Consider the following 16,479-nt stretch of genomic DNA (forward strand, 5'->3'; position numbering starts at 1 on the left):
GATAATCAATTCATAACTTCATGTTTTGGAATCGTGCACTGTATACTACAAGTTAACAGGTCAAATCGCAGTCTATATTTCTATGTATACCATGTTGTTCTACTGCAAAATATCAACGATAATACAAAGCAATCTAAGTTTCAAATTAAGATCAGCCAAAAGAGGCAGAAAGCATCTCTAGGACCAAGTTTGGATATTATCCTACTATTGTCAAAAGGATTTCGGTACACAACTGTACAAAACTGTCTGAAAACCCATCATACAATATAGATGACGAAACTCTTGACTTGTATATAAGATATGGTTTACTTATGGGTGCACTTGAAGCCACCGCAAATGGACAAGATCACGATGAGAATCAATGCCACAACAATAGCTAAAACTATCAGCTTTATCTTCATGTTCTCCCACCACATCTTTCTCCTTATTTTGGTACCCTGAGTCCTGAAATCTTGTGCCTGCACCCAAAATAGCAACTCCTTAAATACATATCATTGGTATTGTTACATCCATAATTATGTGAACACCAATGTAAATAAAAATTGACAATTTATATGAAGAAAACGAGGAAACAAGAGCTTTCATTTACAAGTACACGCTGTGCTAAAATTGTTGAAAGAGGTAAGTAAATCAAGGAAAGATTAGTAACCATAAAACTATATTCAAGTATACACTATTCGCCTGTGAATCTTATGGAAAATGAATGATTTCAATGTACAGAATTGAATGACAAAGGTATTAATTTAAATGAATTCAATGTCAAAATGAGATCAACTGTCAGTATAATCATGTAACAATGTAAGTACTGAAATAATGTAATATACTGACCTGAGAACGAAGGTTCTCTGTTTTGTCCACCAAGAGCTCAATTTTTTCACCTCTGTCAAGAACCTGAAACCAGAATGTCCTACACAATCATATCATCGATATATATACCTCTTAACATATACAAATACCTCGTAAATGACTAATTGTTTCATCCCTAAAGCACAAAGAGAGGAGCAAAACCAACCATCAACAGCACCAGTAACCAAAGAATACCATGACATGCTCTATACCTTCTCAATATTTTCCATCATTACTCCTTTAACTTCTGACACCTGGGCTTTCACTTTCGCAAGCTTGTTAATCTCTTCTGGATGATCCACACAGTACTGCATCTGCTCCTTCAACTTAGGCCTAAAAATAAAGCATAAAAATAAAGAACACGTCCAAAACAAAGGGACATTTCTCAAAACAAGAAAACCAAAACAATTACCCGAATTCTTTGTTTAGGCCTTTGGCAGCAACCGTCGCAGCTTTCCCCCCACCATATTTCTTGGAAAATTCATCCTTGACTTTCTCGAGAAAAGCAATCGGAATCTGCCTACCCGCAGACTCAACTGCAACAACACAGTAAGCTGCACCACAAAAAGCACATAGCAAGTCAACAAAAGACAAACCAGTAGCCACACCAGAAAGCAACCAACAAAAGGTCAAGCAGAGATGAGCTAACTAATTATCGTATCAAGCAAATTATCTATACAAGAAGCAGATGTCATTCTGAAGGAAAGTAGCCCCCCTACATACAAAAATAAAAAAATTTAAAAAATAAAAACCTAAAGATGAACCATTCACATACGAAGCCTCACTGTAATTAAATTTAAATAAAATTTTGGTTCATCTGCACAACATAATATTGACAACATAGCAAAAAAAAAAACGCAGAGAAGATTTAGGGGGTAGACAAAACATGAACATTTAAGTGATACTCCGTATTCTAAGTTCTAACACCATAATTTGGAATGCACTGCACCACCGTATTTGAAAAGCCACTAAGCCACTGCCAATTCCAACCGGCATCGACATCTGTGGCTAGCTAAGAGACTTGGAATAGCAAAAAGGCATGAATATTTAGGGGGAAAACCTATAATTAATATATGCAAAATAGACATTTAAGTGCTATTCTACCACCATAAATTAGAACGCACTGAACCACTATATTTTGAAAGCCACTCCCAACTCCAACAAGCATCAACATCTGTGGCTAGCCACAAGACTTGGATTAGCATGTTCTGCAATTAATCCCTGCAGATTTACCTTAAGCTAACTTCACTTATGTGGCTTATTTATAGCATTGATCAATATAATTCAGTTGACACGAAACATAAGACACAAATCAAAATATGCATGTAATTCGGTAATTCCTGTATTCATTAGAATTAGAACCTATCCACCTGATTTTATTTCAAAAACCTTCCCCATTTCTTGTGAGGGTGAATCCATGAATCTTCCTTAATAGTAAAACATTTGATAAATTTCATATCCTCAAAAAACTGCTCCTCACTGGTCCTACCATCTACTAATATTCATGAGTCCATACCAATTCACACACCCTAATTATTGGCTGTCTCACTTTAAGTTATGGAATCTCAGGTGAAGAAAACATAGTCTATCTCTTATTTCAGGGCACCAAAAATAGTACACAAATAAAGTTGAGATGTAAGGAAAAGAATCTCTGTAACAGGCCTTCATCCCTATAAGGACATGTTTTAAATTTAGGAACAGAGAACTTAAAAATGTTCTACTCTTTTAAGAACAACTTTAAATGAAATTATAACAAAAAAATTTCCAAATAAATCTTTGTATATGTATTTTGAAAACTGGCGATCAAAACTCGAAACGTAATAGCTGAGACCACAAACTCAAGAAACAAATCAGCTAAGACCAAAAACTCAATAAACAAATCAGCTAAGACCACAACCTCAATAAACAAATCAGCTAAGACCACAAACTCAATAAACAAATCAGCTAAGACCACAAACTCAAAGTCAACCTATTGTCCTAAAACAAATGGCCTCTCAATTTATGTCAAGAATTTCATTTGTTAAACTAAATTATATATACAATCCAGCCACATGTCAATATCTTCAATACAAATTTCATTACAAAAAATCATAATTAATATTCCAATTAAATTACTGTAAAAATAAAAAAATAAAAAAAATAAAAAAAAAACCTAAGTTGGATCAACAAATTGTCAAAAACAAAACAATACTCTATGATATATCTCTATTATTGTACTTTTCCTTGGCTTCACAGTTCACACAAACTTAAGGCCATAAAAAAAATCCAAATTTTTGTAAGCCACCAAAATAAAATATCACATCACCACACAAAATAAATAATGCAATCATTCTGACAATAACCATCATCCAATTACAGAAAACATATAAAAATAAATTGACTATCATTATTCAAATCGTCTCATTGATGCCATAAGGTCACAATCATGAAACAACCATTTAGTAAGCTATAGTGTTTATTTTCATAGCTGACACCATAATAATATAATACACACACCATAAACACCAAGCCAACTACTCGTATTTTTTTTTTTTAATTAACAATGAAGAAATCAAATCTAAATCATTAAACAATATATACATTCGTGTTAGAGATATGATATCATCAATTCGTCATTTATCATAGCAAACAAACAAAAAATATACCACATGAATAACTTAAAAAAAAAGAAAAAAAAAACAGGTTTTATTATACGTAGCCCTATAACTCTATAAGCTAAGTAACCACCCCATATAAATCAGTTACAAAACTCGTAACAAAATCACGTGTCAACTAATGTTATCATCATCCGATTTAATACGTACTCCTATAAGCAAACTATAAACAATCAAATACATTTCCTAACATAGTAAGATGATATCACCACGTAAATCACATGTCGAACAAATTAAATACATTTCCTAAGACGATACCACCGCCACCACCACGAATTAATCAAATTCAATAACCATAATAAAATCACGAGTCGATCAAACTGAAACAATTTAATACATTCCCTAAGACAATATCACCACCACCACGTATTAATGTTATTCAAATTCAGAATCCATAACAAAATCACGTGTCGACTGTCGATCAAACTTAAACAATCAAACACATTTCCTAAGATGATAACACCACGTATCAATCAAATTCATAACCCATAACAAAATCACATGTTGATCAATGATATCAACAACAAATTTAATCATCATTAACACAAAAAGGTAAGATAAAAAATGACGGTAATTAAAAAATGATTGAGAAAAAAGGATGATGAAATATACTGAATCCATTGTCAACGAGATAATTGAAAGTATGACCATCACAATTGTAGGTAAATTTGCTGCTTGAAGAGGGTAATTTCTGAAGGCATTGAGTTGCAACCGATGTAAAATTCCCAGTAAATTCTGTAAATTCAGCCAAAATTACCGTGCCTCGCGCAACAAAACTATAGATCAAAGATTGTTGCCCCATTTTTTTCGAAATTCACCGCCAAAAATTACACGAAATTTTGCATTTGAGATTTTTTTTAAATTATATTTTAATATTTGCAGGGAATTTAAGGAAGAAGAAAGCGTGAGGTTGAGTGAAAAGGATATTTATGAATGAATGGGAATGTTGTTGTTCGTTTTTGGTTTTTTTAGAGAGAGAAAGAAGAGGTGGGGAGGAGAGAGAAAGAGGCGTTACCGGTTTTTATTCTTTTTGTATTTTTGGAATGTTTTTATGATGTGTCAATATTTGGGATCATTGTTGCCTAAATTGAATTTGAAATGGAAATGGAAATGGTATAAGTAGCGTTAAGGATTAAGTATAAAACGCGTAATTTAATTCAGTGAGAAGACTCAAGAGCTGATTATGTGTTGGGCCAAAAATGAAGAAAAAAAATGAGTGGAGTTGTGCTCAAATTTGGGTCAAAAAGTATGACCAAAAATAGCAAGGTCATCGACTCATCGGACCATTTTACAATATGATAGGTGAAATTGAAGTCGTCAAATGATTAAATCCCTAATTTTTCAATCGACGGTTTCAATTTCACCTCGTATTTCTCTCTCCTCCTTCCACTGCCATGTCTATCGAATTGTTGTTCTCAACCTCCAATTAAACAAACTCCAATTATTGATCTCGACATTCTTTGAAACACGATTTTTGTGTGTTGTCGAGGTTGGTGTTTGTGGGTGGTTGGGTTATATATCGAGAATTCGTGACCGAGTGGATGTTTCTAGGCGGGGGTATTTTTGTGGTGGACTGGTGGTGGGAGTAGGGCGAATTTCGTGGTGGGGGTTGACGACGGGAGTAGGCTAATTGGCGGTAGGTTGTGGCTAATAGGTTGGTTCTCGTGGTTGGCCTGGATGAGGGAAGCGATTCTTGTAGCCAGTCGATGGTGGGGCTGCTGCCAAGGGAGGGGGGAGGGGGAAAGGGAGTGAGTGGCTGGCTGATGGGGGGGTTTGGTGAGTTTTTTTAAAAAAACTATTTAATTATTAAATAGTTAAGTAAGAGTTAGAGGGTAAATAGAAGTAATTAGAGGTTAATGAGGTGAATTAGAGGTAATATGTTGTTTTCAACAAAAAAATAGGTGTACTTAGGGGTGTACATGAAAGACCCGGACCGGAAGATTTAGGTCCACTATTGGTCCGCACAAACCAGTCCAATCCGTGTCCGGTCCAACCCAGTCTCGGTTCGAATCTAGACCGGTGTTCACTCCTACTGTGCACTTAAAATGCTTGGACAGGAAACCGGACTGGACCTGAACTGGAAGATTCAGGTCCATTGCCGGTCCGTGAAACCGGTCTAATCCGGGCTTGATCCAGATCTGGACCGGTGTTCACCCCTACTAGTTGTTCGGCTAAACATTTTAAACTGTTGCAATTAATCCAAAACCGAGTGATTAATTTGAATACACGTACTACTGGAATTTGTTGATAGAACATAGAACCATAAAATTTGTAGAAGTTGAGCTAAAACCCAGAAACTCCCTCCAATTTGAGAGTGGGACTCTAAAAATGATGAACTGCGGGGTTTCATCTTCACTTTCCTCGCAATCTTCTTGTTCATCATTCTACTCTCTTGTTCAAAATCGTAAATTTTGCTCAAATTCCCAATTTTCTTCTCTTTTGTTTCATAATTACCGACACATTCATCTTCCTAATTGTCCACACCTTTCTCTCTCATCTCGGTCTCAATCTCCTAAACCCATTTTCTGCAGCAATTCCCCTGGTTCTGGTTAGTTTTTCACTCTTTTTTGTACTTAATTTTGTGTTCATGATGTTTTACTCAGATGAGTTGTGCTTTAATTTGTTAATTTTGTACTAAAAATTAACGAATTGGGTTTTAGTTATCCTTTAATCCTTTATAATTAATTATGCTTTGACTTCACTGCTGAATTTGACAAGTTGGGGTTGAGTTATTCATTCAAAATTGTGCTTTGATTTTTTTTTTTTTTTTTTCTGCTGAAATTGTTGGGGTTGAGTCTTTAATCAACTTGATTCGTGCTTTAATTTTATTATTCTGTACGAGTAATTTCTGCTGATGAATTGGTGTTTAATAATTTATTGAAATTAATTGTGCTTTGATTTTGTTTTTCTTTGCTGAAATTGATGAATTGGGGTTGAATTATTCATTGAAATTAATTGTGCTTTGATTTTTTACTTTTCCTGCTAGAATTGATGGATTGGGGTTGAGTTATTCATTCAAAGTTGCTTTTAAATTTTTTGTTTTCCCCCTGTTGAAATTAACGAATTAGATTAGAGTTTTCATGGCTATTTTCGGTGAATTTATTTGCAACTTTACTGTTGTTTGAATTAAGTATGAATTGCTGAAATCTACGAGTAACAGGACTCCTTAAAGTAGCTAAAATAGTACAAGTACTTTGATTTGAGTACCTTTTTTGAGTAATGCAGTAGTGTAAGTTGTTTGCATCTTTGATGTACGCAACTACGCACTAATTGGACCTGGTATTGGCATTCCATGTACGAAATAACTATGAAATTTATTGAAAAGTTCAATGCTTCAATCATCCGTCGGGTCAGGATCTGATTTAGTTAGCAAGTCGTTTACACAAGACATTTTTGGGAGAATGTATCAACTGTCAAGTTCCGAAGCTCGGGGTTTATGAGTTTTTGAGGAGTAAAGAGTTTCACTCTTATATAGAAAGATGGTTTTTTTAATTGACTTTGTATGTTGCTGGCAATGGTTGCTTGTATGGATATATTTTAGGCGACCCCAATCCTACGTAGCTTATGTTCTATTGTATGATTTGTGAAGTTTGTTTGACTAGTTCTCATTTATGAACTCTAATGATTTATAAGAAGCTAGGTTCCCATAATTGAACAGCCATGGTAATGTATCAATAAATATATACGTACCAGTTAAGTCATTGGAGAAGAGGGCATGAGAAAAATAGGTACTTTTAAACCTTTACTAAATTTCAAGGATGGATGAAGACCTATATGAATAAGTGTATTTACTGGATTGCTTCCTTTGTGCTTGTGGAAACTTGTTCTGTGGAGGTGTGGAAAAGCTGTCAGCTGAAGATAATAAGATAATTCGCTGTTCATAGATACGGAGTATATTTTAAGGAGTATATTGTTGTTACTCGATTGCAAATCACAATTTATTATAGTTGATGGAGTTAAGGGTCTTAAACAGCAATGATACAGGAACAATTTGCAAAAATTTGATTTGCAATTGAAGCCTTTTTTTTTTTTTTTTTTTCAATTGTATCATCCTAGGCTATGATATACTTCGTACTTTGCTGGGGGTAGCTGCTTAAACTTACACATGTGCTGTTAGTTGTCCACTTTACCTGTTTCACAATTGTAAATTACTAAACATGTTATTGTATTCAAGTCCCATGACCCATGCTTTGTAGCTTTGTGAGGGTGGGTTTAATTCGCTTGGATTTTGGGTTACTCCTTCTAGATTTTCTTTTGACTGGTTCTGATTAACATGCAAGTGAGTTGTATTGACATCTCAAGGCCACAGAATCAGTCTAAAGTTTTTTAGTTCAATACATGTATTGTGAGTTTAGCAGTTTAAATCAGATAAGAAAGATGTTAAATATGATTAAGACGTGGCATCATGCTTATACTACATATTTGTTAGTCGTATTTTACTGTTGCCTGCCGTATCGATCTATTTGATATCTGAGGTAATAAATTGTGCAGGTGAAAGTGACAGCAAAACTGTCCTTGATGCATTTTTTCTGGGAAAAGCTCTTGGTGAAGCACTAACTGAAAGAATTGAATCTACTGTTGGCGAGATTCTGAGCACCGTCGGCAGGTTGCAAGCTGAGCAACAAAAGCAAGTTCAGGAATTTCAGGTGAGGTCTACATAAATGTTATGGACTGAACAGCCAGTTTCTTCCATGCATGTCTGTGTATGTAAGTTATGCTCGCATCTGTGAAGCTTTGTATTCAATTGCTCATGTAGATAACCTACAGAAACCCTTTGAACCCCCTCCTGTGAAAAAAAATAAAATAAAATAAAAATAAAAAGAGGAAAGATAAGGAAAACCTCCAGGGCATTGGTTTGGTGGGGGGGAGGGGTGTGTGTGTGTGCAAAGAATCAGTTTAACCATGTCTTTTGCTGTACTTGACTAGTCGGCACACATAAAAGAGCTCAATCCCGTGACACTTTTAGTTTCCATTGTAGGAGGATGTGTTCGAAAGAGCCAAAAGAGCCAAGGAAAAAGCAGCTCGTGAAGCCCTGGAAGAGCAAGGACGACTTCTCCCAAACTCTAACACAAAGAATTCAGCAGAAAGATATGTTGCTAGTTCGAGTGCTACAGCTTCACGGGTTGACCCCATGAATCCAGCTATGCCAATACGTGTGGTTAAGCCATATGGCTCTACGCCAAATGGAGATGAAAAAAATAGCACTGATTCAGATTCTGTATCTAGTATAACAATAGATGATTGATGCTTGCCTAGAGATAAATTTTAGAAAGATGCACTAGTTTTCTTGGAATGTTCAACAGAAAAGTGTAAAGATGTTTGAATTCACCTTGTTAAATGGATTCATAAGAACTTGTGATAATACAAAGTACTATATGTTAATGTTACTTATTACTTCGTACTTCATATATGGTTTTGCAGAATTATTCAATAAGGCCACGAGCTGCTTTGTTTATCAGTCCATTTGAGAGTTGAGCTAGGGTTCCACTTCTTTAGATTATGCTAAAGTTGCAAACTTACCAAAACCAAAGGAAATAGAAAAAAGAGAAACAGCAAACTAGAGATTCTTAAAGTCCCATGTCGACAAACAATAAGAGATTCAGCCGCTTAATATAGGGATAAAGATAATTATAGTTAGTTTGAAATGGTGAATTGCAAATTCTTAATTAAGATGGATTTTCATAAAACCAATATAGGGCACGGAATAGATCATTCTTTATACGAGTATTGCATAAATATAAGTTTTTCATTACATGATTATGATACACCCAACCTTTTTTTTTTTTTCCCTGCATCTTGGTCAACATATTTGCAATTTTGGGGTGCTGGGAAGAAATCGTTTAGGAAACCAAAATATAGACAAAAAACATTAGCATTCTTCCCGTCAAAAAAAAAAATAATAGCATTCTTAAACTAAATTTGTAAAAAGACCTAATTTATTTTGTCCAATAGACTTGGAAAACAAGAAGCTTCTCTAAGTACATGTTAACTAATGCTAGAAAATTATGTAAAACTATGCCTGTAAAAACTAAAGGAAGAATATGATAAAGGACTGTGTTCTTGGGCGTACAGTTATAAAGGTAAGTTGTATCATGTAGAATGCGATCTTCCAAAAACTAGGTCATTCAAATTTGGCGGAGCAACTTGAACAGGCTGCATGATAAAACCAGCCTTCTGACAGGCCTCCCGCAGAAGCTCAACTTGCTGTGGTCCACCGTGGCAAAATGCAACCACAGCCCCTCCACTTCCGGTGAATTTTGACGCAGCACCTACCTCCCGTGCTACCTCTACCATCTTTATATTAATAGCCCCAAGAGCATCATCTCCGAACATACTTCTGCAAAAATAGCAATTCATGCAATTGATGTTACATACAATAGCATAACATTTCCATGGTAATTTAACATGACCCCTTAAGACTTTAATATTGCTTTTGATTTGATTATGTACAAACAACTTAATGGATAAATATCTTTTCTGCAATAAGTATGCAATTCATGTGGAGAATATAACAGAGTTAACGCATACACTTTACCTGCGGAGGTCAAAGTTGTGATTCATAAGAGATGCCAGTTTTTCATAGTCTTTCTCCAGTAATGCTTGTCTTCCCTCCACAGCCAAATTTGCAACTTCATTCATTGTTGATCTTATAAATTCATCACCTTCTAGCCATCTTTTTCTAACAGTACTATGCACCTATTCAATACATAAAATCAAAGAAATTTCTGAAGTACCATTTTATATAGAAGGCTGAAATTTACTTCTAGGCAATCTAAGAAAAATGGTTGGGAGGTTTCTTCAGAGGATATTATGATGGACTGATATTCCTCACGCTAATAAAAGTAAAATAAAGAGAAAGATTGGTTCTTTAATTAGCTAATTAATCTGATTTTTGGTAAGTTAATTTATAGAGAAGAAATAAGAAAAGATGGAAGCTTTACTATTGATTGATAATGGTGGAAGGGTTAAAATTCTTACAAGGATAAGTTAATAGCTTAAGGCTATTACTCTCAATAGTGAGTTGAGCTCACAACTGTCCAAAGAGTGACTTGAGGTCACAACTCTCAACAAGTTTCATCCAATTTTTGCCTGCCTTATTCTTTCCCTTCCCTCTCTATTTATACTAAGGGACAATTAACCTAGCAAACTAATGTTACTAAAATACCCATATTACCCCCCTTATGTTAGTCTATTACAGATGTCAGGTCTACAACCAACTTCATGCATTGCACACATGTATTAGCAAGATCCCAAGGTATACAATGAACTAGATCACACGTAAAACAAGACTGCTAGAATATCAAATCATTTCAACAGCCTGCTTAGTAGGTGGTGGTTATAAATGGTAATAATGATAATGAACCCATGATGATGCACACCCCCAAATGTCTCTTTTTCATCAGAAATTCCATTGCCACTTTAAACGGGGTACTGGGTGATAATGGAAATCTATAAAGCAAAAATAAGAATATAACATTTTGTCGAACGGTTTTCCCACAATACAGTAAAAGTTAGAGGATAACATAAGGAGGACAATATATTCTTGAGTACCAAATAGAAAATCTAAAAGTACAAGGATACCATTTTGAATTTTTCTTACTTCAGAATAACCAATCATACCAAATTATCTTGTAGATTAGGAAGAAGAAGAAAGATATTTACTCCTCCATAAATTACTTGCTACATGTACCACTTTTGGATTCTTGCTGCAACCTTTTCAGGCAGTCTTTTTTCTCTCTAATTATTCTATAACAGCACCACACGACTACACCAACTCACCTACTTGTTTCTCTATACTTTTTCATGATTCTTTGAAACCGTGTAAAAAGCATTTGTAGCAAGTAATTAGAGACAGGGGGATTATGAATAGCCAAAAAGGTTCTATTTATCAAAAGGTGATGTATAGATATTCATTACTTGTTCAGAGGTCCTGGTGTCGTTATCACAGTTTGCATCAACAGCATTAGGAAAGAGGATGCACAAGGATGTTATACAAGACAAGAACTGGAAATGACAATGAACATTAGACATAGATGAATATATTCTGCTGACCTTTCCTGAGTCACTTGGATTTTCAGCATAGATGAGGTAGAGAGGAGGAAGCAGACTGATATCCATTGGTGTATAAATACCATGTCCCAATTTATCCATGTGATTTTTGCTGAAGTCCTAGGAAAAAGGAGTCAACCTCAGGAAAAGAAAGATATAAATTAGTTAATATGAAAGTTCTGCCAAATGTGTCAATCTTTACCATAAAAACAAGTCCCCCATAAACTTGTGCCACCCGATCTTGGAGACCAGCCACAATGCCAAGCTCCTTTTCAGCATCCAAGATAAGATTAGGTCTCTCCTCTACCTTAACCAGGTGCCTGACTTGGTAAAAGTCAAGCATACAATTCAGGGCAGCACATACAATGGCACTAGAACCTGAAAGTCCTGTCTAAAAGTCAAAATAAATTCAAATAAATTAATAAATAAATAAAATTTAGTTGCATATTGCTGTAGATTGAACTAAACTTCATGCACCAACCAAGAAACACATAACATACATAATTTACACATCCAACAAATTTAAAAGAGAGAAATTCACCTGCCGAGGAATATTTGTATCATACGATAGGGTAAAGTTCCTCTCATGAAGATCAATGTTATGTTTCTTGCAGTATCTGTAAAATACTTTGCAGATGGCCATAAGCAAACGCACACCTCCATAGAAACCCTCATTCTCTAAGCGATAAACCTGCAGACAGATTTATAAATCTTTTCTAAGCTAAGACAAAGCATAACTATGAGATGGTAATCATAGCATAAATTTCAGAAAAAGATAGATTTTCCCCCTTCTTTATGTACTTACATAACACACTAACTTTGAGCAAGCAGTTCATCAGTCCTTGTATGAAACTAATTTTATAATAGCTGTAAACATGGTAATTGACTAAAGAAGGGGCTTTTGGAAACTATTAACAAGATATTTAGTGGTTCTATTGAACTATTTGCAGCTTGGTTTAAAAAAAGAGACTTACAGCTCCAATATGAGCCTCAAAGATGCAACAAAATCAATCCATAATTCCAACTCACAACTATCTCAAATAAAAACTAGGAGGAAGAAACAAATAAAAGGTACCTATCTGTTCAATGCTAAGAAGCTAAATTCATTACAACCATTTCCTGCAGTTTGATGAAAGAGGAACAAAATCCCTCTCTACTTATAACTTGTAAAGTACCACAATAGCCAATTGAAAAGAAGTAATCTAAAACACAATCGTCAACAGATCAAGAATTGGACCAGCAGAACCTCTGCCTTCCAGGTGCCAAGGTCATTCCTACATAAATTAGCCATCAGCTCTCTAAAAGTTACAGGGAGGATCTGGAATGACTCCAATTTATCTGTTGCTCTAGGTTGGAAACTATCCCCTAATGATCAAATACATGACTGATTGACTATGGTACTAATGAATGCTACGGGTAGGAGTAACTTTATAAATATTAGGACTATAAATGGATTAAGAGAATAAAAGATATCCAGCCTCAAAGTAAGACTACAAAACCTAAAAATGTCAATTCCACTGTCTCCTTGGAATCTTGGCTATTAAAAATAATAAGGGAAGTCTCTAGAGGTAACATTATTCAAGCAATACAATACATTGGATTAACAGAATGGAAGCATTCTATAAAGTAAGTTTGCACCGAATTTGATTTACTAGGCTTATTTGGCACTACAAATGATCTTAGGTATTGCTCACTAATGTTTTACACGAAAAATGAAGTATGGCTTTCTTAATATCTCAGATTCTCAGTCATCGTAAATTTTCACTATAGAGAAACATGCATAATTGTCTAGCAGCAATTCAGCTCCGAATACACTTTTGCGAGAAAGAACTAAACTAGCTTATGACAGAACCATTGACTTTGAACTTCAAGCAATCCAGCACTTGCTCACAATCAAGTAGCTACTAGTGTAGAAAAGCACAATTGACATCAAAGGCATGGGTGGTGTGTAACGATTAAGTTAACCACCAAGATTAGTGATATTGAGAAGATCATTAGTGATATGAAAATAGAATCTGGTCCGGAACATCTCCTCGGACCAGAGCTAAGCCCCCTCAAAGCATCTAATATACCACCAGTCACCACTACCAATACTATATATCCATAGATTAGAACAACTTCGTATATTGATCCAAAAACTACACAATGTACCTTCGAGGGTACATCCTACTTGTCCCTAACATTTTTCATAATCAAGTAAACATAGCTTCTAAACAACAGAATTTCAGCACAATTCACTAACAATCCATTAACTCCAATTTCAATACAAATCATTAAGGTGATCCTATTAACAAATAAAGCTCGAGTCTAGTCGGGTCGGGTCAGTGTATTCATGCGGGTTGAAATTGGGGGTCAAATCAATTCAATTTCGAGTTGGGTCAATTTCAACATCTCTAATAACTATTCAGATGTGAATAAGCATACAATCAATTAATCAATGACTAAATAAAAATCCCAGAAAAATCATCAAACAACAAATAAAAACCATACAAAATTGAGATAAATAAATTGTACCCAGAAAGAGAGAAAGAGACCATATGATGAAGAGATTGAAACTGAACAAGATCATGATAATGGTGGGGTTTAACGACGAGATGATCAGAAGGCTCCAAATTAACAGAAGCCCAGAAATTGGTGATACTAATGGAGATGGTATTGCCGTAGTACACATCACTTGGGTTTCCCAGCAGCCCAATTCTGGCGTAAGCCTTGTGGGAGATGATTTGATCGTTCATCTTCTTGTTATGCTTGTATCAATGGCGGATCCTTTTGATGTGTTTGAAATGTTGAGTTGTTGACAAAGATCCTGAATTAAAGCAAAGGAGTTGTTTTGATATGTTTCGGTGGATTGGATAGTGAGAGTGATGCGGGAGCTAAACTTGGATAAACTCGGCTATGGCCCCTTTCACTCCACCTTATCGTGACCTTAAATTATTTTTGATGAAACGACATTATTTGAAATTATTTATTGGAATTTAATTATTTTTGTTGATTTTAAATTATTTTTAGTGAACTGAAATTATTTTTACTTATTCTCTATTATATTGTTGCTTTAAAGTAATTGATTTTTACTAAATAGATATTATTTTTGCTAAAATAAAATTATTTTTACTAAACTGAAATTAATTTTACTGAATATTATTATTTTAAAGTGAAGTAAATAGGGCCTTATTTGTTTTGAACTGAAATTATTTCTACTTAATATTATTTTTGTAAGGTGAAATGAACAAGATATTAGTCCTTTTTTTTTGTGGTAATTATTACACTTGTTTTGATCCATTGCGAAACTAATACGAAATATTGTACGTTTAATATTGTTGTACTTTTATACGGAGTATATAGTATTTCATAATTTTCACACTTACCCTTTTTCCATTATACTCATAGTCATGAGGTTGAGGTAACATAGTAGTAACATCGCTCCTACCTCATATCCTTGAGGTCTAGGGATCAACCTCATGAGTCATGAGACTCATTTGAAGGATTTCCTTTAAGATATCTATACTTAGGACCTGTTCATATTTACTGAACTGAATTGAACTGATTGGACTGAACTGAGTTGAAATGAATATTTAATAGAGAAGGAAATTAGGAGCTGATCTGAACTGATTGGAGCTGAAACTAAGCCTAAATGAACAGGGCCTTAATCTAACAAAACACAAACCATCATGCCAATACATGTATTTAGGTTGTTCATCGGTCCAAGATTGGACCGGACCAGACCAGACCGGACCAAAGATCGAAAAGTAGAATTTTAAGAACCGGGCGATTAAGCTAGGACAAAACCCGGACCGGACCGAAAGAATCGGTTCAAAACCTAAACCGGACCGCTTTAGACCGATTTAAGAATTTTTTAAAAAAGAATTTCAATTTTTTAATAATTTTATGGAAAACTCGAAAAAAGTAAAGGAAAATCTACACTTTTATGTCTTTTTTTTTTGTATATTTAGTACAAAAAAGCTCATAAATTTAAAGTTTTCTAAGCTTATTAAGGATAATCTTAACTATTATTTAAAGTTTCACGCATATTTTTAATAAAAATCGGTCCGGTCCAAGACTGTTTTTTATAGGGTTTTGGACTGAACCGGACCGAAGACCGGAAAAAAAAATAATTCTAGACCCAAAGACTGGACCGATTAATTCGGTCCGCTCCGGTCTATTTTTTCAGTCCGGACTAATTTATGAACACCCCTACATGTATTAACTTTACCTTTTTTATAAAAAAAACATCTACAAGTATACTCAATTTCCAAATCTTCTTAACCTTTATAAACTAAACACAACATGTGCATTACATGGTCTAGAAAAGCTAATACAAATTCGAAAAGCTAGACTTTAAAATCTAGTTATTATGATATCATTTAATGTTAAACAACAACATTATTACACGATCTTGAATAAATTAAATTATTGATAATAATATTTCTATTTATTCAAGTTACAAAACAACTACATAACAATGTTGGGTTCTCATTACTCTTCAAATTGTACCAGTAGCAATACCTAATCGTGAATCATTGAATCGTATCCCCATTACTTCTAAAATGATTATTGGCAAATATACTTAATACGAAGTAGATCACTTTCCAAATTGGATTTCAAACCGAGTTGGGCATGCAAACAGATTCAAGTAGAGTAAATGAAAATGGAGAGAGTAAAATTGATTTTTTTTTTTTTTGGGGCAGTGGGGGGGGGGGGGGGGGGGGGGAACCCGTACAAAAAGTAACTACAGCATAACCATACGTGGCAAGGCCACTCCTATGATAAGCATACGTGCTTTATTTCCGAAGGTGGAACATTGAAATAAACCACACCATCCGATTGGATGAAACCTAAATTACCCAATCTGTCGGCTACTTTATTCCCTTCCCGATAACAATGAAAAACAAAAACAGACCAACCCTCCCAATGAATTAAACTGTGACAAATG

The 16,479-nt window shown here is 34.7% G+C and overlaps 3 protein-coding genes across 5 annotated transcripts; 1 reads left to right on the forward strand and 2 right to left on the reverse strand.

The window, feature by feature from the left end:
- Positions 1-66: 66 nt before the first annotated feature.
- LOC145570338 (vesicle-associated membrane protein 722-like) lies at positions 67-4,658 on the reverse strand. 3 transcript variants are annotated; one of them, XM_081629382.1, is made up of 5 exons: positions 4,149-4,658; positions 1,259-1,400; positions 1,059-1,179; positions 829-891; positions 67-458 (listed from the first exon to the last, which is right to left on the reverse strand). In XM_081629382.1, exons 1-5 carry the CDS (start codon positions 4,300-4,302, stop codon positions 306-308), a joined length of 633 nt encoding a protein of 210 aa, XP_081485508.1. In that variant the 5' UTR covers positions 4,303-4,658; the 3' UTR covers positions 67-305. The 3 variants fall into 3 exon arrangements, with proteins under 3 accessions (XP_081485508.1, XP_081485507.1, XP_081485509.1); XM_081629381.1 differs by having other exon boundaries at positions 4,113-4,650; XM_081629383.1 differs by lacking the exon at positions 4,149-4,658 and adding an exon at positions 2,217-3,398.
- A 1,039-nt stretch (positions 4,659-5,697) lies between these two features.
- On the forward strand, positions 5,698-8,901 carry LOC145570340 (uncharacterized). The gene is made up of 3 exons (XM_081629385.1): positions 5,698-6,048; positions 7,992-8,146; positions 8,479-8,901. The coding sequence occupies exons 1-3, from the start codon at positions 5,829-5,831 to the stop codon at positions 8,743-8,745; spliced, it is 642 nt and encodes a 213-aa protein (XP_081485511.1). The 5' UTR covers positions 5,698-5,828; the 3' UTR covers positions 8,746-8,901.
- A 517-nt stretch (positions 8,902-9,418) lies between these two features.
- Positions 9,419-14,450, reverse strand: LOC145570339 (glucuronokinase 1-like). Its single transcript, XM_081629384.1, has 6 exons — positions 14,084-14,450; positions 12,091-12,240; positions 11,752-11,940; positions 11,553-11,669; positions 10,036-10,196; positions 9,419-9,837 (listed from the first exon to the last, which is right to left on the reverse strand). Exons 1-6 carry the CDS (start codon positions 14,282-14,284, stop codon positions 9,591-9,593), a joined length of 1,065 nt encoding a protein of 354 aa, XP_081485510.1. The 5' UTR covers positions 14,285-14,450; the 3' UTR covers positions 9,419-9,590.
- Positions 14,451-16,479: the final 2,029 nt, after the last annotated feature.

Source organism: Chenopodium album, chromosome 12 (assembly GCF_948465745.1).
Source record: "Chenopodium album chromosome 12, dcCheAlbu1.1, whole genome shotgun sequence".
NCBI lineage: Eukaryota > Viridiplantae > Streptophyta > Magnoliopsida > Caryophyllales > Amaranthaceae > Chenopodium > Chenopodium album.

What these genes read in the sequence shown, in the direction of transcription:
- LOC145570338 (XM_081629381.1), bottom strand. Translation starts at nt 4,302, where the DNA reads ATGGGGCAACAATCTTTGATCTATAGTTTTGTTGCGCGAGGCACGGTA. An exon ending in GGCCTAAACAAAGAATTCGG is followed by an intron (nt 1,180 to 1,258) that starts GTAATTGTTTTG and finishes CTTTATTTTTAG; the next exon opens with GCCTAAGTTGAAGGAGCAGA. An exon ending in TGATGGAAAATATTGAGAAG is followed by an intron (nt 892 to 1,058) that starts GTATAGAGCATG and finishes TTCTGGTTTCAG; the next exon opens with GTTCTTGACAGAGGTGAAAA.
- LOC145570340 (XM_081629385.1), top strand. Translation starts at nt 5,829, where the DNA reads ATGATGAACTGCGGGGTTTCATCTTCACTTTCCTCGCAATCTTCTTGT. An exon ending in CAGCAATTCCCCTGGTTCTG is followed by an intron (nt 6,049 to 7,991) that starts GTTAGTTTTTCA and finishes TAAATTGTGCAG; the next exon opens with GTGAAAGTGACAGCAAAACT. An exon ending in AGCAAGTTCAGGAATTTCAG is followed by an intron (nt 8,147 to 8,478) that starts GTGAGGTCTACA and finishes TTTCCATTGTAG; the next exon opens with GAGGATGTGTTCGAAAGAGC.
- LOC145570339 (XM_081629384.1), bottom strand. Translation starts at nt 14,284, where the DNA reads ATGAACGATCAAATCATCTCCCACAAGGCTTACGCCAGAATTGGGCTG. An exon ending in TTCAATCTCTTCATCATATG is followed by an intron (nt 12,241 to 14,083) that starts GTCTCTTTCTCT and finishes ATCTGTCTGCAG; the next exon opens with GTTTATCGCTTAGAGAATGA. An exon ending in ATGGGGGACTTGTTTTTATG is followed by an intron (nt 11,670 to 11,751) that starts GTAAAGATTGAC and finishes CCTTTTTCCTAG; the next exon opens with GACTTCAGCAAAAATCACAT.